The following is a 23313-nucleotide window of genomic DNA, read 5'->3' on the forward strand; positions in this document are numbered from 1 at the left end:
TCCGTGTATCGAGCAAGCTACTTCCGGTGCGACCACAACGACAACTCAACACCGGTGATTGAGAATATGGACAGAATGAGTAAGTGTTTGTTTTTTTTAAATAGAAAGTTCTATCATTTTTTTAAATCTAAAGTACAAATTTGAAAAGAACAATGCTTCATCTTAAACGCTTTCACTTTCATTGCTTGACTGTGGTGTTGCTTTTGTGGGCAGCCTGTTCTCTTTACCGTTATTGCTTTTAGTGTTCACTTAGCCTATTGCTAACTTGTAAAACAATGTAAATAAATGTAAAATACATTAATTATTCTTGAGGAAATAATTGTTTAAGGCATTATTTAGTTGTGTCCTGCATGTATGTGTTTGTTTACATCTCCGTACTGTAGATGTGCCCCCGGTGGGCCCCATGGACCTCCCTCTGTCCCTGTTGGAGATGGGATGTTCTGGCAGGTTTGAAGTCATCACACATCCTTCACCCGGCTTGCCTTTCCCTCCACAGACTACAGTCAGTATTGCTAAAGCAGGATAATTGCCGGTGCATCAGGTTTTCTTTACTTAACTAAGAATCCTGTGCTTTCTTTCTTTCACCAGCTCCCTAATGGTCTTCCCCCCACCAGCTTGAGTTTAGAGGATGAAGTAAAGAAACAGTTTTTACAGGACCCTTCCTGGCTTCCTTTACACAATACGGACTTTGCCTTCCAGAGGTTTCTCAAGTGTGTATTCTACCATAAAAAGAAGTGTTGTTAATCCACAATACACAGAACAATTACTCAAATCAAATCAACTTTATTTGTATAGCGCTTTTCCTGCAAAGAAATGCAACACAAAGTGCTTTACAGAATTAAAACAATTTCCACAATTAAAAGGAAAAAACAATGAAACAAAAGAAAGCCCCTCCTTGCCACCCTCCATACTAGACACACACACGCACACACACACACACGCAAGCACACAATCACACACAGTAGGGAGACATGGCATGAACAGGGAAACGCCACCTTTGGGGCCGTCCACACTGGGAGGAGCTGCAGGCCGTGCCATCGGAGGACCAGCACCCGGGCCCCCCGACTCCGATAGACGGGCGGACCCCCACATTAAAGGGCCGTGTCGAAGAGACCCAAGGATGGCACCCCACTCAGCATACCCGAACAGCCCCCAGTGTGGAGGACCCCCCTGAGGAAACACTGGAGTTAGAAGCTGAAGACTAAGAGCATAAAATAGGACTAAAAAGATAAAAACATAACACTGGAGTTAAAAGCTGAAGACCAAGAGCAAAAAATATGACTAAAAGATAAAAACAAAACACTGGAGTTAAAAGCTGAAGACCAAGAGCATAAAATAGGACTAAAAAGATAAAAACATAACACTGGAGTTAAAAGCTGAAGACCAAGAGCAAAAAATATGACTAAAAAGATAAAAACATAACACTGGAGTTAAAAGCTGAAGACCAAGAGCAAAAAATATGACTAAAAAGATAAAAACATAACACTGGAGTTAAAAGCTGAAGACCAAGAGCATAAAACAGGACTAAAAAGACAAAAACATAAGAAAAGCTTAAAAATATTAGTTAAAAGTCTGATTAAAAAGGTGCGTCTTTAATCTTTTTTTAAACTCTACTGGTTCTTGTGTCTTCCAGAGTGACCGAGAGAAACATAAACCTGGACTCCCTCTTCAACTGCACTCAGTCTCCGCTCCATTCCGGCCTGTCCGTCGTCAGAGATCCCACCACAGGAATGCTGCTGGATTTCACAGAGGTATTCGGTCACGCTACTTTGCTTTTTGGACCCATACGGATTAGGAAACTGAGCTGTCACAATTCAACTTGAGGTTTTATTGGAGAACACCGGCCTTTCGGCTAAGAACTCGCTATCATTACAACGGAAACCCGGACCTCCTTCAGAGAGCCTGAGAGGGAGCAATACCAACTATCCCTTCCTGCCTGGTGAGTTTAATGCATTTCATAGTGGATAGTAGGACAACACCTATGATATGTAGTAACCCTAATTTGGTAATGGTAATGGTTTTATTTCATTTGAACATGCATCAGATTACAATTGAATGCATCACATAATCAGTTCACAGTTCCACATGTCCAAAAGGAGTAGGAAGAAGCAAAGCTTATTAAATCCTACCCCTCCATCTGGTACTTTTACAATCAGTAACTGTTACATTTGTTCACTTCCTGCTTTCCTAATATTTTTAATTTTAATTTTAATTTTAATTTTAATTTTAATTTTAATTTTAATTTTAATTTTAATTTTAATTTTAATTTTAATTTTAATTTTAATTTTAATTTTAATTTTAATTTTAATTTTAATTTTAATTTTAATTTTAATTTTCCATAGTTTGATTCCACATACATAATTTTGTTTCCATTCTGCCTTTGCACAGGAGGGATGGAGGAACTTACTCTGGACCAAATCAAGAACAAATCTGAGCTGGAACAGGAAATAGACTTTGAAAATGGTGAGCAAAACAAGACGGAGCATATTGACAGCATTTGATATTACAGTTTTTGACTTTTTGGTGTGTATACCACTTCCTAACTGCATTTTTTATTGATAATAGATGGGGAAAAATAATCCAAAATGGGATCCATTTCTGAGGGTCCACAGTACTATAATTTTAACATGGGTGTTTTTGAAGTTCTTTAATATTTTCTGTTTTTTACCCACAGATTTACTCAGAATTCCTCCTGGTTTTAAAGCTGGAATGGACTTCACCGATAAAGGTTTGTGTGCCCAAATTCATACTGAACTAATTCAGTTGTGTTCATTCTAGATCCCTGATAGTTAGGTGTTCAAAGTGCGGCCCCGGTTATTTTATGTCTTTATTGACCTGCCGCACATTGTAGAAATTAAACAAAAAAAACAGCAAAAATTGGGAAAATAGACTGAAAGAGTAAATACTAAATAATAATAACACACATGTTTGTTTTTATATATACTGTATATCTAACATAATAACAGGAAAAGGTTCTCATTAGGAATGACCGGGATGGATAGGATCAGGAAGGAGTACATCAGAAGTACATTACATGTTAGAGGCCTTGGCGATAAAGTCAGAGAGGCCAGACTGAGATGGTTGGGACATGTCAGAGATGAGGATGCTGAGGTTCTCATTGGGAGTGACCAGGATGGATGGGATCATAGGGACATTACATATTAGAGGCCTTGGCGATAAAGTCAGAGAGGCCAGACTGAGATGGTTGGGACATGTCAGAGATGAGGATGCTGAGGTTCTCATTGGGAGTGACCAGGATGGATAGGATCATAGAGACATTCCATATTAGATGCCTTGGAGATAAAGTCAAAGAGGCCACACTGAGATGGTTGGGACATGTCAGAGATGAGGATGCTGAGGTTCTCATTGGGAGTGACCAGGATGGATAGGATCATAGGGACATTACATATTAGAGGCCTTGGCGATAAAGTCAGAGAGGCCAGACTGAGATGGTCGGGACATGTCAGAGATGAGGATGCTGAGGTTCTCATTGGGAATGACCAAGATGGATAGGATCATAGGGATATTACATATTAGAGGCCTTGGAGATAAAGTCAGAGAGGCCAGACTGAGATGGTTGGGACATGTCAGAGATGAGGATGCTGAGGTTCTCATTGGGAGTGACCAGGATGGATAGGATCATAGGGATATTACATATTAGAGGCCTTGGAGATAAGGTCAAAGAGGCCAGACTGAGATGGTTGGGACATGGTTGAGAGATGAATATATTGGTAGAAGGATGCTGCCAGGTAGGAGACATAGAGGAAGACCAAAGAGGAGGTTTATGGATGTAGTGAAGGAGGACATGAGGGTAGTTGGGAGAAAGAAGAAGAAGAAGAACTATATCTAACATATTGTTAGCCTTTTTTTAGAAAATAAAACAATTAAATGACAAACAAACTTATGTACTTTTGCCCTGTTTTTAAATGTATGCATCATGAAGAAGCGAAAATAGTGAAGCCAGAGGTCAACCTCATGTCGCTGCTGTCCGCTTCTGATGACGTCACTGACTTGATGGCTGATGTCGACGAGAAGGTGGAAAGCCGAGGACACGAGGAGGCAAAAAAACTACCAAGAACAAACAGCCTCGACGACCTAGGGATCCAAGTACGGCATTTATTTGATATTTTACTCCAGGCACATATAGACAAACAACCATTCACACTCACATTCATACCTATGGACAGTCGCTAATTAAGCTAGCATGTTTTTGAAATGTGGGAGGAAACCGGAGTACCCGGAGAAAACCCACGCATGCACGGGGGAGAACATGCAAACTCCACACAGAGATGGCCGAGGGTGGAATTGAACTCGTAACCTCCTGTGAGGTCTGCGCGCTAACCACTCAACCGCCATGCAACCAGAGCACTTTATAATGTTTTTATATAAAGCTCACATGTTTCCATATTTCCGAGGTATAACATTTGAGTGTTAGTTGCTGTGTGATGAGTTTAGTGTTTGTAATATCCAATGGGTTGACAAGCTCATCATGAGTTTATTCCTAGCTCACGATTGGCTCCTGTCAAATAAAGTCACTGCCCAGCTGTCTTCTGGCGAGAGGCGGGGTACACCCCCGGACCGGTGGCCAGCCAATCACAGGGCACATATAGACAAACAACCATTCACACTCACATTCATACCTATGGACAATTTGGAGTCGCTAATTAACCTAGCATGTTTTTGGAATGTGGGAGGAAACCGGAGTACCCGGAGAAAACCCACGCATGCACGGGGGAGGATGGACTTGAACCCCGGTCTCCTAGCTGTGAGGTCTGCGCGCTAACCACTCAACCGCCGTGTTTTTATTTTATTTTATTTTTTTTAATTGTTTAATTTTACAGACTTCATTGCTTTGACATACACAAAAAGCTAACAAAATAGTTGAAACTATAAGTCACATGCTTGTTGATGGTGTAGTTAGCAACTCTAATAGGCTTTGCATGTAAATGTGTCTTTTATGCATTTTCGGATAACATTTTTTTGTAGGGGGAAACCTTGGTTTTCATCATTGTCCTGTTGGGTTAGGGTTAGAAATACACATATTGCTTACTGTCATGCTGTATTTGTCTTTCTCCAATCAGGACGCTGTGTCATCCAATTCAAAAGATGCGAACTCAAAGCAGAATGACAAGCCAGAAGATAATAAAAAATGGGCCGTACCTGTGGACATAAGTTCACCATGCGAGGATTTCTACAAACGCATTCCCCATCCTGCTTTCAAGGTACTCATCCTTTTGCTGCTTCGTTTCCTCCCAACACGTCGAACAATTGCACCTTGACCATTTTTTTTCGTGTTTTCAGTGGCCGTTTGAATTAGACGTATTCCAGAAACAAGCCATATTGCGACTGGAGGCCCATGAATCGGTATTTGTGGCCGCTCACACATCCGCTGGCAAGACTGTAGTGGCTGAATATGCCATCGCGCTCTCACAGAAACACATGACAAGGTTTGTAGATACTTGTTATTTTTAATTTTATGATTGTTTTTAACCAATGGAGTGGATGTGGTTACCTGGTTCAACTGCCACATATTCATTTCAAACACTCCATTAAGTTTCATACCCCGTGTTGAAGCCAGTCTTGGCTTATCAGTACCACTAGAGGGCGCCAAAGTCCATTAAATTATGAACACATGCACAGAACCCTTTTTTTGTCAATATACATTCATTAATTTTGTACCGCTTATCCTCACGAGGACTGGCGGCCAGCCAATCACAGTGCTAAATTCCTCACACAGCAACTTAATACTCCAAAGGTGTATATACAAATATACAAACATGCCCCGATATGACTCCAAAATAAAAAATATTCATTCATTTTCTACTGCTTATCCTCACAAGGGTAGCAGGGGGTTGCTGGAGCCTATCCCAGCTGTCTTCGGGCGAGAGGCGGGGTACACCCTGGACTGGTGGCCAGCCAATCACAGGGCACATATACAACAAACAACCATTCACACTCACATTCACACTGTTACAAATTGTTTAAATACCGTGGCGATCGTGAGTCATTGAGGAAGCTTTTTTGGGCAGGAGCCAATCACGAGCCATCGGTGCACTTTGAACACGCTTGTCAACCCATTGGAAGTCAGAGCACTTCACTGGCGGTGCTAAATTCCTCACACAGCAACTTAATACTCCAAAGGTGTATATACAAATATACGAACATGTCCCGATATGACGGCAAAATAAAAAATATTCATTCATTTTCTACCGATAATTCTCACGAGGGTCGCAGGAGGTGCTGGAGCCTATCCCAGCTGTCTTCGGGCGAGAGGCAGTGTACACCCTGGACTGGTGGCCAGCCAATCACAGGGCACATATAGACAAACAACCATTCACACTCACATTCATACCTATGGACAATTTGGAGTCGCCAATTAACCTAGCATGTTTTTGGAATGTGGGAGTAAACCGGAGAAAACCCACGCATGCACGGGGAGAACATGCAAACTCCACACAGAGATGGTCAAAATAAGTATTTGCCAATTTTAAGAGCTAATAGTAATTACTGGTTTTAATATAATTATATTGAAGGTGATTATTTTTTTTTCTGAATTTTTAATTGTGTCTTCTAACAGGACCATCTACACTTCCCCAATCAAGGCCTTGTCCAATCAGAAGTTCAGAGACTTCAAGACCACGTTTGGGGATGTGGGTCTCCTGACAGGTGACGTCCAAATCAGTCCAGAGTCTTCCTGTCTCATCATGACCACTGAGATCCTCAGGTATTCTTACACAATTGTGACAATTAGTTAAATTAGTAAGGGTGTCACAAGGCACTCGGTTCATCCCGGGCCGAGTGCCCAAGAGGATTTTTTTTTCCTGTTTCAGTCTCACAAGATCTTTTGACAACCCTACTAAATAGTTCCATACATTCTGGTGTACAAGCCACACTAAATTTAGAGAAATAAAAAAAAAAAAAGAAAAATTTTTAAATACAGTATATAAGTCGCAACATGTCCATGTCAAAGAATCATAAATACTGTGCCACTCAATACAACAGTCTGACTCACGGTATCATCTCACAAAGAACACTAAAATCATCACACAGCCACTTAACACCCAAAAGTTACACCTAAATATAATATATATAATATATAATATACAAACATATACCAATATTAGGTTGAAAAGGTTGAAAAAACAACTATTACTAACAACTATACAACTACATGTTTTCCCATAATGCATTGCGTCTCAGCAAAGCATTATGCAAATTGATGGACTGTGTTTGTCCACCAGAGGGAGCCATAGGAGCCCAGAGGGAGGCTGACATCATTGCTCAGTGTTGCTCAGATGCAATGCATTATGTGGAAGCTTTGATTTTACACTCCTATTGGTACCTGTTTGTATATTTCTTCAGTACACCTTTTGAGTGTTAAGTTGCTGTGTGATGAGTTTAGTAGTTCTGAAGTAAAGGAGATAAAAATTAGTTATAAATTAGTTGCGTCCGCAGCCACAAAGTATGATAAGTTGATACACCGGAAACTACGGTATTTATTTCCACCTTCCAAACTGAAAAGGTCCCGAAATGCACCACTTTCTTGACTCGCAGGTCCATGCTCTACAACGGTTCAGAGGTCATCAGAGACTTGGAGTGGGTCATATTTGACGAGGTCCACTACATTAACGATGCCGAGGTCAGGATATCAACATAAAGACTTCTTCGTATTATGCAAATGAAACCATAACACTTTCTTTCATCGTTTTTTTTAGAGAGGGGTCGTGTGGGAGGAGGTTCTCATCATGCTTCCCGATCATGTCAGCATCATTCTCTTGAGCGCCACGGTGCCAAACGCTGTGGAGTTTAGCGAGTGGATTGGGTAATTTGCCATAATAATAATAATATCAAGACACCGTGTGATCTTGTCAATTGGACTCAAATACGTTTCCTCTCTTCGACCGTCCAGTCGTATTAAGAAGAGGCATATTTACGTCATCAGCACATTGAAGAGGCCTGTGCCTTTGGAGCATTATTTGTACACTGGAAATAACACAAAGACCCAAAAGGAGATGTTCCTTCTGGTGGATGCTGCAGGGAACTTCCTCACTAAAGGGTACCACGTTTGACTAATACAGCTGGAAATGATTATAACTATAATATTAAATATAAGGTATTGACTTTTTCAGGTACTACGCAGCTGTGGATGCCAAAAAGGAACGCACCAGCAAATATGCCCAGTCTTTTGGCACAAAGAACACATCTCAGAACACCTCTGCTAGTCAGGTCATTAATTCCCTGTCGTGCAAGTTGCCCGTATTATGCTATTATAATAAAAACAATAATAATAATTAGTTAAAATTCGGTGTATTATTTCAGGACCGAGCAGTGTGGCTCACCCTCTTGCACTTCCTGGCCCAGCGGCAGCAGACTCCTGTGGTGGCCTTCACGTTCTCTCGCACACGCTGCGATGAGAACGCCCGCTCGTTGGACTCCATGGACTTGACCACGTCAATAGAAAAAGCCGAGATCCACTCATTCTTCCAAAAGAGCCTGAGTCGCCTACGAGGAGGAGACAGACAGCTTCCTCAGGTATGCAAAATTAGTGAAAATAACAGAAATATGTTCAGGTATGTTTTAATGATATGGGGCTGCACGGCGGACGAGTGGTTAGCGCGCAGACCTCACAGCTCGTTTTTTTTTGCCCAGAAACCGGTAAAAACTGCTGCATGGTGGTTGAGTGGTTAGCACACATGCCTCACAGCTAGGTGACCCGAGTTCAATTCCACCCTCGGCTATCTCTGTGTGGCGTTTTCATGTTCTCCCCGTGCGTGCGTGGGTTTTCTTCGGGTACTCCGGTTTCCTCCCACATTCCAAAAACATGTCTGTTACCGAAAATAACATGTCTATGGCTATAGACATGTTTATGCTTGCAAAAACACTAAACTCATCACACAGTAACTTAACACTCCAAAGGTGTACCTAAAAATATACAAAGAAGTACCAATATGAGTTTCCCATTCTGCATTGTGTCTGAGCAAAGCAGTTCATTGGAGGACATGCGGCATAGAAAGTGGTTAGTGCGCAGGCCACACAGCTAGGAGACCCGAGTTCAATTCCACCCTCGGCTATCTCTGTGTGGAGTTTTCATGTTCTCCCCGTGCATGCGTGGGTCTTCTCCGGGTACTCTCTGGTTTCCTCCCACATTCCAAAAACATGCTAGGTTAATTAGCGACTCCAAATTGTCCATAGGTATGAATGTGAGTGTGAATGGTTGTTTGTCTATATGTGCCGTGTGATTGGCTGGCCACCAGTCCGGGGTGTGGACAGCTGGGATAGGCTCCAGCACCCCCGCGACCCTCGTGAGGCTAAGCGATAGAAAATGAATGAATGTTTTAATGATAATTACAGTAATACAGTTGTATTTCTGTCAAGGGAAAATCCGGTGCTAGCAACAAGCAATTAGCAAAGACAAATTAATAAGACAAATCAATACAACCTTAAAAAATGGCTTCTAGAGAATATGTTGAACTCTTAATGCTAAGCTGTTAATAAATATTGGAAACCACATATACAAGGGACCTCCTGTGAAGGACTGAGAATATGAAGGGCAGACTCACATGCCTAGACACCCATAATTATAACTGATAATCGAAAAAAATTCAAAACAAACTGTATTTTCAGGACAGGACTGTATATGTGTTGTTTGTTAGTAATTTGCCACGTATGAACTGAACAAACACTGACACCTGAGTGTCAATAAATAATTAATTTACGATTATATGACCTGTTTAGATTGTTCTCATGAGAGACCTGCTGAAGAGAGGAGTGGCTGTCCATCATAGCGGAATCCTGCCCATACTCAAGGAGGTCATTGAGATGCTCTTCTCAAGAGGTCTTGTAAAGGTCAGTCTGACTGCTTCGGCAAGCACCGAGGTCACGATAAACCATAAGTTATATAAGTTATGTGTCCACATCATAGGTGCTGTTTGCCACGGAGACGTTCGCAATGGGCGTCAACATGCCTGCCAGGACTGTGGTGTTCGACAGCATCCGGAAACATGACGGAACCGGCTTTAGAAACCTGTTGCCTGGTACATACGCTTGTCACTATCAGTCCATGCACATGAATCATAGTTCACGTGAATCAATTTTTTTTAAAGGTGAATATATCCAGATGGCGGGTAGAGCCGGAAGAAGAGGTCTGGACGCAACAGGCACCGTCATCATTCTTTGCAAAGCCGGCGTTCACGAGATGTCTGATCTACATGTCATGATGCTGGTGAAGACCTTTATGTTAGCTTCATCCTGAAATTTTGCCGAAAAGCTGAATATCCCTGTTCGTGGGTAGGGTGGCTCGTATCTTGGTAATGGTAATGGTTTTATTTCATTTGAACATGCATCAGATTACAATTGAATGCATCACATAATCAGTTCACAGTTCCACATGTCCAAAAGGAGTAGGAAGAAGCAAAGCTTATTAAATCCTACCCCTCCATCTGGTACTTTTACAATCAGTAACTGTTACATTTGTTCACTTCCTGCTTTCCAAATATAATTGAAGTTTTTATATATTTTTTATTATTTAATTTTAATTTTTATCCTAAAATTTTTTTTAATTTTAATTTAATTCAAAGGATGAAGAGTCTTGAACGAGTCATGATGTGGTATATATATCACTATATTGACACTTACTATGGTACCCATTATGTCATTGGATGGTCATATCACCTCGTACTTCGGTACGTGACTTAAATTTAAATGTAAAAAAACAAACTGAAATTATATTAGGATAAAAATTCAAATTCAAATTTTAATTTTAATTTTAATTTTAATTTTAATTTTAATTTTAATTTTAATTTTAATTTTAATTTTAATTTTAATTTTAATTTTAATTTTAATTTTAATTTTAATTTTAATTTTAATTTTAATTTTAATTTTAATTTTAATTTTAATTTTAATTTTAGGGACAACCCCCATAACCCTTCATGTGTAAAATTATGGTAATGGTCATGGTTTTATTTCATTTGAACATGCATCAGATTACAATTGAATGCATCACATAATCAGTTCACAGTTCCACATGTCCGAAAGGAGTAGGAAGAAGCAAAGCTTATTAAATCCTACCCCTCCATCTGGTACTTTTACAATCAGTAACTGTTATGTTTGTTCACTTCCTGCTTTCCTAGCATAAGTATAAGTTTGGGTATTTTTTTTGTTTTTAAAATTTTTTAAATTTTTATTTTTATCCTAAAAAATTAAGTAATTTTAACTTTAATTTCTCCTCTCTTGTAGAGAAGTATTGGATGACATTTTAGCTAATTGGTTATTTTAGGCTTATGCATTATTTTAGCTGTTTGAAGATGAACTATATCATCAAGTTGAAGTATTTGTGATTTTAGAAATAAGGAGTTAGTATGTCCTCTGTAGGCGGCATTATGAATTATCCTTACTGACCTTTTTTGCAGTACATTTAGCGAGTGAAGATTGCTTTTATAGCTATTACCCCATATTTACACACAATAAGTAAGATATGGTAAGAACCAGAGAGCAATAAAGACTGTGGAAATTATCTTAACGCAATTGAAAACATTCATTTTTTGCCGACATCTCAACTCTGTCTTCCAGGGTAAGCCCACTACCCTCCACTCACAGTTCAGACTGACCTACACCATGATCCTCAACCTGTTGCGAGTTGAGGCTCTCCATGTGACGGACATGATGAGGAGGAGCTTCTCTGAAAGCCACAGAGACACTCAGGTAACATTATAGATGGTGGAGTCATCAACACTGATATTAAGTGGATATAAATTGTCCATAGGAATGAATGTGAGTGTGAATGGTTGTTTGTCTATATGTGCCCTGTGATTGGCTGGCCACCAGTCCAGGGTGTACCCTAATGGGATAGGCTCCAGCACCCCGCGTGACCCTCGTGAGGAAAAGTGGTAGAAAATGAATGAATGAATTAAGTGAGACCTGTAGTTCTTCGGATGTTGTTGTGGGGTCTTTTGTGACCCCCTTGGATGAGTCATTGCTGCACTCCTGGGAGGTCATTGTGATTGGCCGGCCACTCCTGGGAAGGTTCACCAATATTGCATGATTTAGCCATTTGTGGATAATGGCTCTCTGTGTGGTTTGCTGGAGTCCCAAAGCTTTAGATTAGATCGCAGTTAATCTCAGTTATGTTTTATCACTTTTTCCACGCAAGGCTGGGTTTGGCTGGATTTTTTTCTCCCTGAATAATAACAGTTTCATTTGGTGTGTAGTTGTGTTGCCATTGACTAATATTTTAATATTAGTCAATGTATTAGTATATTATTATTATAACATTGACTAATATAATTTGCTTGATCGCAAACATGCAAAAAGAGATTATTTATTGTTTATTGTCAGTCATGGGGGCTGCACGGCGACTAAGTGGTTAGGGCGCAGACCTCACAGCTAGGAGACCCGAGTTCAATTCCACCTTCTCTGTGTGGAGTTTGCATGTTCTCCCCGTGCATGCGTGGGTTTTCTCCGGGTACTCCGGTTTCCTCCCACATTCCAAAAACATGCTAGGTTAATTAGCGACTCCAAATTGTCCATAGGTATGAATGTGAGTGTGAATGGTTGTTTGTTTATATGTGCCCTGTGATTGGCTAGAAATTGGTAGAAAATGAATGAATAAATGAATGTCAGTCATGGTAGATTACAGTGTCGTGCGTTTTTAAAATTGCCACAGAAAAAAAAAACACATCGTCGTTCCTCTTTTAGGCTCAAGAGGAGAGGATCACACAACTGAAGAAGGCACTTGCCACGCTACCTTCTCTGGCCAACGAGGGCCAACTATCTGATTTGTTGCCGTACTACCACACTGTGACGGAGCTACGAACCACGAGAGACATCCTCCAGGTGACACGAACTTACCTCAAACCTTTCCGACCCCCCCTGTTAATTGTACAGTAAACCTCGGATATATATATATATATATATATATATATATATATATATATACATATATATATGTATTCAATTGTTCCCACTGGTTTTGTCCGATATAAGTGAAATCCGTTATATGCGTATACCGGAAAATGTCCGTTTTACGCATATATCGGATTTATATCCGGTATATGTGTAAATCGGATTTTATCCGTTATAAAAAGGCACTTCCTTGACTATGTTTCCAATGTACCTGGACGTGCAGGCAATGCTGCAAACGCTGCAAATGACGTCGTATAGCGGCCTGTCACGATTCGGCGAATCGGAGCGCCACGATGCGGCCATCCGATATATGCGAGGGAAATGTAATGGAAATGCATTGGAACGGGACTGGAGATTTTGTCTGAAATAGGCGAAATCCGTTATAAAAAATCCGATATATGCAATGAATTTTTATTGGAAATGCATTACAGAAAAATCGGTTCTTTTTTTATCTGTCCGTTGTGAGCGAATTTCCGATATATCCGAGTCCGATATATCCGAAGTTTACTGTACTAGCGAGTCTTTTCTCTTTGATTGCAGCGTGCTATTCTGGAGTCGGTTAACGGACTGAAAGCTCTATCTGTAGGCCGAGTTGTTTTGGTCAACAACAAACAGCATCTCAACGCCCTGGGAGTTATCCTGCAGGTAGGCAGGCGTGTGTATAGAGAAAATGTTTTGTGCTAAAATGAATCATGATCGAATCATGACTTAACACATCACAGCAAATCATAGCAATTCCCAGGTGACATGCAAAAACAGGTAAGATAGCTGATGGTAGAAGAAGAAAAGCCATAACGCCATTGTCCCAATTCAAGGACTGCATGCACACTCCATAAATGCGCCTTTTGGTGCTTTTCCACAATTACCAGCCTCCCATCATGCTCAGCGTGTACCTGGCAAAAGGTTGCATAAAACCTGGATCCTGGTCTGCAGACAGTAATTCACACATTGGGAGATATTTCAGCGTTTATATATATATATATCACGTGAATTGCACACCGGCATTGGCAGGAATAAGAAAGCTGAATGATGCCCAGAGGAAGCGGTTTTGGCATCGATGTGGTTCATCTGCTCTGCAGGTGTCCAATGATGCAGTGAATCGCACCTTCACGGCGCTCATCATGTGTGAGAAAGGCAACGAGGAAATGGAAGGAAACGAAAGCGACAGCCGAGCTTTTCCTCACCTCTACAACGCCGCACTTTTCATCCCTGAAGGTTGGTCAATGATTTAACGACACACATGCACACACATCCCGTACTCACTATATCACGTAAAAAAAAAAAAAAATCAGTTATTGCTGTGTCATGGTTGAATACGGCCTATTATTAGAAATGCGAAATAAGTGTTGTAACTGTATATGGAAAAAAAACTATGTTGTAAAAAAACACTAGGTACACTAGGTAAAAAAACCTATATATGAAAAAAAAACCTAGTCAAAGATCCTCTATATAAAAGGAGTGCTCTGATGTTCTGACCATTGCAAAAAATATATATAATAGTCAAAGATCCTCTAGATGATGTGCTATTTTTAAGGACATATTGCAAAAAACACTAGGTAAAAAAAACCTATATATGAAAAAAAAAACCTAGTCAAAGATCCTCTATATGAAAGGAGTGTTCTGATGTTCTGACCTTTGGAGGAAAAAAAAAAGTAAAAGATCCTCAAGATGATGTTGTGATGTTTTTAAGGACATATTGCAAAAAACACTAGGTAAAAAAAAAACCTATATATGAAAAAAAACCTAGTCAAAGATCCTCAATATAAAAGGAGTGCTCTGATGTTCTGACCATTGCAAAAAAAAATAGTCAAAGATCCTCTAGATGACGTTGTGATGTTTTTAAGGACATATTGCAAAAAAACACTAGGTAAAAAAACTATATATGAAAAAAAACCTAGTCAAAGATCCTCTCTATAAAAGGAGTGTTCTGATGTTCTGACCATTGCAAAAAAAATATAATAGTCAAAGATCCTCTAGATTACGTTGTGATGTTTTTAAGGACATATTGCAAAAAACACTAGTCAAAAAAATCTATATATGAAAAAAAACCTAGTCAAAGATCCTCTATATGAAAGGAGTGTTCTGATGTTTTGACCGTTGCCAAAAAAAAAATAGTCAAAGATCCTCTAGATGACGTTGTGATGTTTTTAAGGACATATTGCAAAAAACCCTAGATAAAAAAACCTATATATGAAAAAAAACCTAGTCAAAGATCCTCTATATGAAAGGAGTGTTCTGATGTTTTGACCGTTGCCAAAAAAAAAATAGTCAAAGATCCTCTAGATGACATTGTGATGTTTTTAAGGACATATTGCAAAAAACACTAGGTAAAAAAACCTATATATGAAAAAAACCTAGTCAAAGATCCTCTATATGACTGGAGTGTACTGATGTTCTGACCATTACAAAAAAAATAGTCAAAGATCCTCTAGATGACGTTGTGATGTTTTTAAGGATATATTGCAAAAAACACTAGTCAAAAAATCCTACATATGAAAAAAAAAACCTAGTCAAAGATCCTCGATATGAAAGGAGTGTTCTGATGTTCTGACCATTGCAAAAAAAAAAATAGTCAAAGATCCTCTAGATGACGTGATGTTTTTAAGGACATATTGCAAAAAACACTAGGTAAAAAAAACCTATATATGAAAAAAAACCTAGTCAAAGATCCTCTATAGGTAAGGAGTGTTCTGATGTAATATTAATACCATGTGTAAAGATCGGGGTTTTCTATGCTATATTAACCGCGATAAACGAGGTATGACAGAATATACAGTATATAATCCCAATAATAAGGTGGTTATGCTGCATTTTGTTTCAGGTCCATGCAGCCACACGGTGCAGAAGCTAAAGCTGCAGGACATCACTGCCATCACAGTGAAGACCCTGAAAGTGATCCCTGACAGGATCATCGACAACTACCACAAGAGACAACAGCCCAGATTCAGGTTTGACACGCAATTTCCACTGACTTGTTAGGCCTTGCACATATGTACAGTATGTATGTTAGTGTATAAGTTCGATATTTATGCTTGGCGAGCACGGGTGGCGGTATTGAGGAGACATATGGACATATGAAAATGACATGGCATGGGCAGGGTGACGTACATTTAGGTCACATGTTTTTTTTTTTGCCCAGAAAACAGTAAAAACGGCTGCATGATGGATGAGTGGTTAGCACGCATGCCTCACAGCTAGGATACCCAAGTTCAATTCCACCCTCAGCCATCTCTGTGTGGAGTTTGCATGTTCTCCCCATGCACGCGTATATGTCTATTAGTTTATTTAGCCATGTTTATGCTTGCAAAAAACACTAAACTCATCACACAGCAACTTAACACTCCAAAGGTGCACCTAAAAAAATATACAAAGAAGTACTGATATGAGTTTTGAAGTTTCTCATTCTGCATTGTGTCTGAGCAAAGCATTTCATTGGAGGACATGCGGCATAGAAAGTGGTGAGTGCGCAGGCCACACAGCTTGGAGACCCGAGTTCAATTCCACCCTCGGCCATCTCTGTGTGGAGTTTGCATGTTCTCCCCGTGCATGCGTGGGTTTTCTCCGGGTACTCCGGTTTCCTCACACATTCCAAAAACATGCTAGGTTGCAATTTTAAATTGAATGTGAGTGGTTAGCACGCAGGCCTCACAGCTAGGAGACCAGGGTTCAATTCCACCCTCGGCCATCTCTGTGTGGAGTTTGCATGTTCTCCCCGTGCATGCGTGGGTTTTCTCCGGGTACTCCGGTTTCCTCCCACATTCCAAAAACATGCTAGGTTAATTAGCGACTCCAAATTGTCCATAGGTATGAATGTGAGTGTGAATGGTTGTTTGTCCATATGTGGGCCCTGTGATTGGCTGGCCACCAGTCCAGGGTGTACCCCGCCTCTCGCCCGAAGACAGCTGGGATAGGCTCCAGCAACCCCTGTGACTCTTGTGAGGATAAGCGGTAGAAAATAAACGAATGAAAACCACTAAAAACATCAGGAATTAAACCTATTCTCTCTAATCTTCCAGAAACGAACCTCCTGGCCAGGCCATCTCCACAGCCGCCCAGGAGCTCTTGCGAATGGCTGAGGCAAACCCCGGCGGCATCTCCACCCTCGACCCCGTGAACGACCTTCAGCTGAAGAGCGTTGACGTGGTGGAGGCGTCCCTGCGCCTCCGCGTGCTGCAGGACAGCTTGAAGGATTTCAACTGCATCCACTCACCGACTTTCGTAGAACAGGTACCTCATATAGCACATTTGTTCTTTATGACAATAAAGTTATAATAAGAGGAAAAAAATTATGTCATGTGTTAGCAACACTGTGTTGCTAATGATGTTTTATTGCTGCTATTGCTATGTGTTTCAGTTTGCAAAGGTGAGGGAGAGGATGAGTGTGCAGGAGGAACTAGACAAGCTGCTCTTTTTGGTGTCCGACCAGTCGCTGTCTCTGCTACCTGAGTACCACCAGAGGATCAAGGTTTGAATAAGACACCGTGCCAATCTGGCATTCACTTTACCTATTACCTAATTATAAGTATTTACCTCGCCGGCGTGGCTCTCAGGTGCTGCAGTCTCTCCAGTACGTAGACAGCAGCGGCGCCGTGCAGCTCAAAGGCCGAGTGGCCTGCCAGATCAGCAGCCACGAGCTGCTGCTCACCGAGCTGCTGTTCGAGAACGTGCTGAGTCCGCTGGCGCCCGAGGAGAGCGCCGCCCTGCTGTCCTGTTTGATATTCACACAGAAAACGCAAGTGGAGCCGCACGTCACCAACACGCTTCAAGAGGTAAGATACTGTTTTGTCTGCATTGCAAGTACATAACAACATAACATGAACAAAGATCCTCTATATGAAAGGAGTGTTCTGATGTTCTGATCTTTGCAAAAAAAATTATAATAGTCAAAGATCCTCTAGATGACATTGTGATGTTTTTAAGCACATATTGTAAAAAAAACACTAGGAAAAAAAAACTAAATATAAAAAAAACCTGGTCAAAGATCCTCTATATGACTGGAGTGTTCTGATGTTTTGACCATTGCAAAAAATTATAACAATAGTCAAAGATCCTCTAGATGACGTTGTGATGTTTTTAAGGATATATTACAAAAAACACGAGGTACAAAAACTTGTATATGAAAAAAACCTAGTCAAAGATCCTCTATATGAAAAAGGAGTGTTCTGATGTTCTGACCATTTAAAAAAAAAAAAAGTCAAAGATCCTCTCGATGATGTTGTCATGTTTTTAAGGACATATTGCAAAAAACACTAGGTAAAAAAACTTACATATGAAAAAAATCCTAGTCAAAGATCCTCTATATGAAAGGAGTGTACTGATGTTTTTACCATTGCAAAAAATTATAATAGTCAAAGATCCTCTAGATGACGTTGTGATGTTTTTAAGGATATATTACAAAAAACACGAGGTAGAAAAACTTGTATATGAAAAGAAAACTAGTCAAAGATCCTCTATATGAAAGGAGTGTTCTGATGTTCTGACCATTGCAAAAAATTATAACAATAGTCAAAGATCCTCTAGATGACGTTGTGATGTTTTTAAGGACATATTGTAAAAAAAACTATATATGAAAAAAAAACCTAGTCAAAGATCCTCTATATGAAAGGAGTGTTCTGATATTCTGACCATTGCAAAAAAAAATAGTCAAAGATCCTCTAGATAACGTTGTGATGTTTTAAGGACATATCATATTGTAAAAAACACTAGGTAAAAAAAACTGAACCATGGAAAAAAAAACCCAGTCAAAGATCCTCTATATGATGGGCATGTCCAGGCTGCTTTTAAGGACCCATTTAAAAAAATGCTAATCAGAGCTCCTCTATATCACATGCATGTCCAGATGTTTTTAAAACTTATTATTTTAAAATTCTAGTCAAAGATCCTCTATGTAACTGGAGTTTTATGTGGAGTCTTATGTTCTGACGTATTGGGGAAAAAAATGCCAGTCAAAGATCCTCTACAGTGTTCTGATATGAAGAACTTGTTGCAACAACAACAAAAAAAAAAAACTAGCCAAAGATCAGACATGTCCAGTTGTTTTAAGGACCTATTATTTAAAAATGCTTGTCCAAGATCCTCTATATAACAAGAGTCCTCTAATGTTTTGACCTTTTTAAAAAAAAAAATAGCCAACGATCCTCGATATGATAGGAGTGTTGTGATGTTTATATTGCTAAAACATATTGCTATATTGCTAAAAAAATATATACTAGTCAAAGATCCTCTATATGACATGAGTGTTTTGGACCAATTAAGTTACAGTGTTGGAAATAAGTTTTTGATCCAAGTCAGACATTTCTTGCAGTTTGATCCGCTCTTTTTTACACTGTCCAAATCCTCCAGGTTTTGAGGCGGTCGCTTGGCAATTCTTGTATTGTATCCCTCCTTTTCTCTATTTATGTTACCTTTCAGGGCATCGATCGGGTGTTATCGGTAGCTCAGCGTATCGGAGAGCTCCAGAGGGATTGTGGGTTGCCGCAGACTGCCGAAGAATTTGTGGGCCAGTTCAAGTTCGGCCTGACAGAAGTGGTCTACTGCTGGGCCAGAGGCATGGTGAGTTCAATGCCGTTTTTGTGGGAAAATAGCTAATCTACAGCTGTAGCAATATATTCACTTCTCTGCATTGCATCGTGCATCATCCCTCCCGTCACCGTAGCCCTTTGCAGACATCACGCAGCTCACAGACGTCCAGGAAGGCACGGTGGTCCGCTGCATCCAGCGTCTGGATGAGGTCCTGAAGGAGGTGCGCCAGGCCGCACGTATCGTGGGTGACTCCGTGTTGGGGAGCAAAATGGAGAAAGCCTCCCTGGCTATCAGGAGGGACATCGTCTTTACCGCTTCCCTCTACACCCACTGAGAGATGGGAGATGTGATTATTGCTAACCGAGGATGATAAACTTATCTGGCTGTAGCTTCCATCCTTTGTTTACACAGAACTTCCACAACAGCTAGCATCCGGAAACCCCTGGCTTTACATTGGCAACAGACGGATGTCATTTATTGCCGGGACTTCCACGATTTTGACCACTTCGAGGAAGGTACTCTGTTATTTCTACACCATGAATGTGTTAAATTATAACCATGTAGGAGGTGCATGATGTCATTGTGTTGCAAATGTTAAGTCATTTTTTTATTTTTTTGCGGCTTTATTCTCATTTGGTGTTTGCGGCTCTTTTTTGCGCTCTGCAAACTGGGCGTTACAGGAAACGAGTTCATACAGTTCATACATATATGAAGAAAAAGTTGTAAATATAGGAGAATTTATGAGAAAAAGGGTTTTATTGATACTTCCTCAATATTCTCATTATTATTATTATTAATGAATGTGAGTGTGAATGGTTGTTTGTCTATATGTGCCCTGTGATTGGCTGGCCACCAGTCCAGCGTGTACCCCGCCTCTCGCCCGAAGACAGCTGGGATAGGCTCCAGCACCCCCGCGACCCTCGTGAGGATAAGCGGTAGAAAATGAATGAATGAATTATTATTATATTAATTTCCCAAGCTTTGGGCCACAAATGGCCACACTGGACACCGCCATCTAGTGGCCGGGTAGGCATGTTAGTGTTTTTTTTTGTTGTTTTTGCAGGAAGTAAACATCGCCTCATGTAGAAAACCAAGGGAGATTTTGAGATAAAGTAAATTTACAAGTATGTAGTCATAAATTCACAAGAAAAAAAGTAATAAATTTACAAGAATAAAGAAATAAAATTACAAGAAAAGTCGTGAATTTACAAGAAAAATAAATAAAATCTTGTAAATTTAAAGAAAAAATAAATTTACAAGAATAAAGTAGTAAATTCTCAAGAAAAAAAAGTTTTGAATGTATGAGGAAATTTTTTTTTTCTCGTAAATTACGACATCATTCACAAAATCGCTGATTTTTTTCCAATGAGGCCCTAATGCCCCCCCACCCCCATTTCTGCTTTTTTAATTTTGTTTTTGAATATTAATAAAGAACAATAAAACAATAAAGAACAATAAAGAAACAAGCAGTGAGCCACAATGGCCTCACTGTGGACACTGCCATCTAGTGTCCGGGCGGGCATATTACATAATTCTTGTGTTATTTTCACAGAAAGTTAACAAAAATTTACAATATTGTCCAAAGTTTTCGACAAAACTTTTGTTTTTAAACACTAAAAATGTAACAACAAAGACGAATAATCCCACTGAGTACACAATCCACCGAAAATACTTAGAATACTGTACTTGTTTTAAGCTAAAGTATGTTGCAACATAGCACTAGTTGAATGACATCGCCATCTAGCGGCATGGCATACATATTACAGCGTCACTTTGACGGTTAAAGTATTTATAATATTGTGAAAAACGTAATAGTAAGTGACTGTAAATCATTATTTACTTTATAAAACGGGTAGGAACATACCAAAAAAACAACAATTCGCATTAATCTATTTCTTTTTTTAACATACTTGTAATGGGATGTTCCATCTGAATGCCTGCCCCTTTAAGACAAGCATCGCTGGGTGTCTGATTGATTTAATATTCACCGACGTGCCAGTGAGAAAGCTTGTTAGACACACACACAGACTAGCATCAGTCCTCTTCACATCCTCTTTGAAGATGAGGACGTCTTGAAGATGGCCTGTACGCTTTTGGACTAAAAGTACACCATTAGCCATTATTATTTTTTATTTTTTGGAGGGTGGGGGGGGACAACACCTCCCATTAAAGGACATCGGACAGCATGTCGGAGAAACACGGTAAGCTGATATAACTGAGTAATAACGCTGTGAATACGTGTATGTTTTTTATTAGTATAATTGTGTGTTTTTTTTTCAATGTAGCCATTTATTAGCATCTCTATGGTGCGCAGTTGTATATGAAGCACCGCTGCGTGGGTGCAGGCGCGTGAAACAGCATCACTGGGGGCCTTAAATTCGTGTTCGTAACACACATTTCACTGTTTTTATGCGGTATTTTTTTACTTTTACTACATAATCCCCTTTTTTTTAGCATTACGCTCTCACAATGACGCCGTGTGACGTCAGTTAACAAATAACAGCAACCTCTACACGCACACACAGCGGCTGATGACGTCACACATCAATTAGCTTTCTAATCTTAGCATAGTCATTGGCACCCCCTGATGACGTAATGGGATACCAAAACATTGCTGATTGATTAATGACACTTTTGTGTACAACTTCCGGTTTTATTATGTAGCCATATTTGGAAACCTAATATTAGACACTGGTACAATCTGCAGTGTAATAAACATTATTGACTGAATGCTGGGAGCTAGCTAGCTAGCTACAACTGCCAAAGATTTTCAACACATAAGCAAAAAAAAACCAAAACAAAGTATGACTTTTGTAACTCGTTTACTTTGAAATGTTGCACATTTGTTGCATACCTGGAGTGTTGAAAATGCTATGCTAAGTCTGAAATGTTGCGCGCTTACTATTCGCATAGCTTTACAAGCTAACATAGCATTTTCATTGCATCCCTTTAAGAAATAGTTCTAGCTGACGTAATTTCCTGCAGTTTATAGAGCTAATTTATGGCTAAATTGTAATAATTGGTGCCTGCCGGGGAGAGGAGGAGGGGGAGCTGCAATGACATCAGCCTCCCTCAGGAATACTCAGACTGCCTCGAGTGGACAAAGGAAGCATCCATCCATTTTCTATGCTACTTGAAAATGTTAAAATATTGTTTTTATTTTAAACGCTGCATTTGTATATTCACGACGTACCTTTTTTTGTTAAGTTGCTGTGTGATGAGTTTAGCGGGTTTTTTTGTAAGGTGACACCTTGAGTCAGATATTGAGTAGAGTTTTTTCAAAGCTCATGATTGGCTCCTGGCGTATAAAGAACCATTTTTGTTATTGTATCGTAGATTTCCATCTGTAATAAACATAATTTTATGTAATAGGATATTACATAGAAAATAACACGTACAGTAACACATTTTTAGATCCCTTCACACCCTTTACTGTCTGTTTCCGGTCCTATTCCTTTTCTGTATGCGTGTGTGCGATGGAGGACTATTATGTAAATGTCGTCCCTGAGCACACGTCGTCATCCTTCATCACTCACTTGTTCTGCGCTCCATCCTTTCACCGTCTCCCATTTGACCTCCTCATCCTTTTTCCAAACATCTTCTTGTACCGTCTGCCTCTATTAAAAACACACCAGTCATTTTTCCCACAAATCCCACAGCAGAGCTATGAGAGATGATAATGAAGGTTGTTGGCTTTGATGGCAAACGGGTTGGGGTTATTCAGTGGAAATGTCAATCAAAGTCATAATTAGTACAAAGATGGGTATTCCGGTTCAATATCATGGCAGTCTTTTATTTGGAGATCTTCTTTAAGGGGTTGTAGGGATTATATGTACAGAAGGGGTGTCCAGACATTCTCCATTCAAGGGTCGTATATAGAAAGATGAAAGG

The 23313-nt window shown here is 39.9% G+C and overlaps 2 protein-coding genes across 2 annotated transcripts in view; both read left to right on the forward strand.

Moving 5' to 3' along the window:
- skic2 (SKI2 subunit of superkiller complex) lies at positions 1-21574 on the forward strand. Its single transcript, XM_058046441.1, has 29 exons — positions 1-79; positions 384-502; positions 589-710; positions 1634-1751; positions 1825-1939; positions 2389-2463; positions 2675-2728; positions 3944-4107; positions 5082-5222; positions 5302-5447; positions 6578-6724; positions 7555-7639; positions 7716-7822; positions 7910-8056; positions 8130-8226; positions 8320-8532; positions 9736-9846; positions 9923-10034; positions 10104-10222; positions 11569-11700; positions 12694-12831; positions 13441-13545; positions 13980-14115; positions 15722-15848; positions 16917-17127; positions 17255-17365; positions 17451-17669; positions 19312-19452; positions 19556-21574. The coding sequence occupies exons 1-29, from the start codon at positions 67-69 to the stop codon at positions 19754-19756; spliced, it is 3726 nt and encodes a 1241-aa protein (XP_057902424.1). The 5' UTR covers positions 1-66; the 3' UTR covers positions 19757-21574.
- The window catches only part of prrt1 (proline-rich transmembrane protein 1), a 10886-nt gene continuing 8988 nt past the window's right edge, over positions 21416-23313 (forward strand). Inside the window, exon 1 of the mRNA XM_058046448.1 lies at positions 21416-21623. Coding sequence (XP_057902431.1) covers positions 21608-21623 — 16 coding nt within the window. The 5' untranslated portion in view covers positions 21416-21607. The remainder of the gene's footprint in view (positions 21624-23313) is intronic.

Source organism: Doryrhamphus excisus, chromosome 14 (assembly GCF_030265055.1).
Source record: "Doryrhamphus excisus isolate RoL2022-K1 chromosome 14, RoL_Dexc_1.0, whole genome shotgun sequence".
In the NCBI taxonomy this organism is placed as follows: Eukaryota; Metazoa; Chordata; class Actinopteri; order Syngnathiformes; family Syngnathidae; genus Doryrhamphus; species Doryrhamphus excisus.

What these genes read in the sequence shown, in the direction of transcription:
- skic2 (XM_058046441.1), top strand. An exon ending in TCACAGAAACACATGACAAG is followed by an intron (nt 5,448 to 6,577) that starts GTTTGTAGATAC and finishes GTCTTCTAACAG; the next exon opens with GACCATCTACACTTCCCCAA. An exon ending in AGTACCACCAGAGGATCAAG is followed by an intron (nt 17,366 to 17,450) that starts GTTTGAATAAGA and finishes CGTGGCTCTCAG; the next exon opens with GTGCTGCAGTCTCTCCAGTA.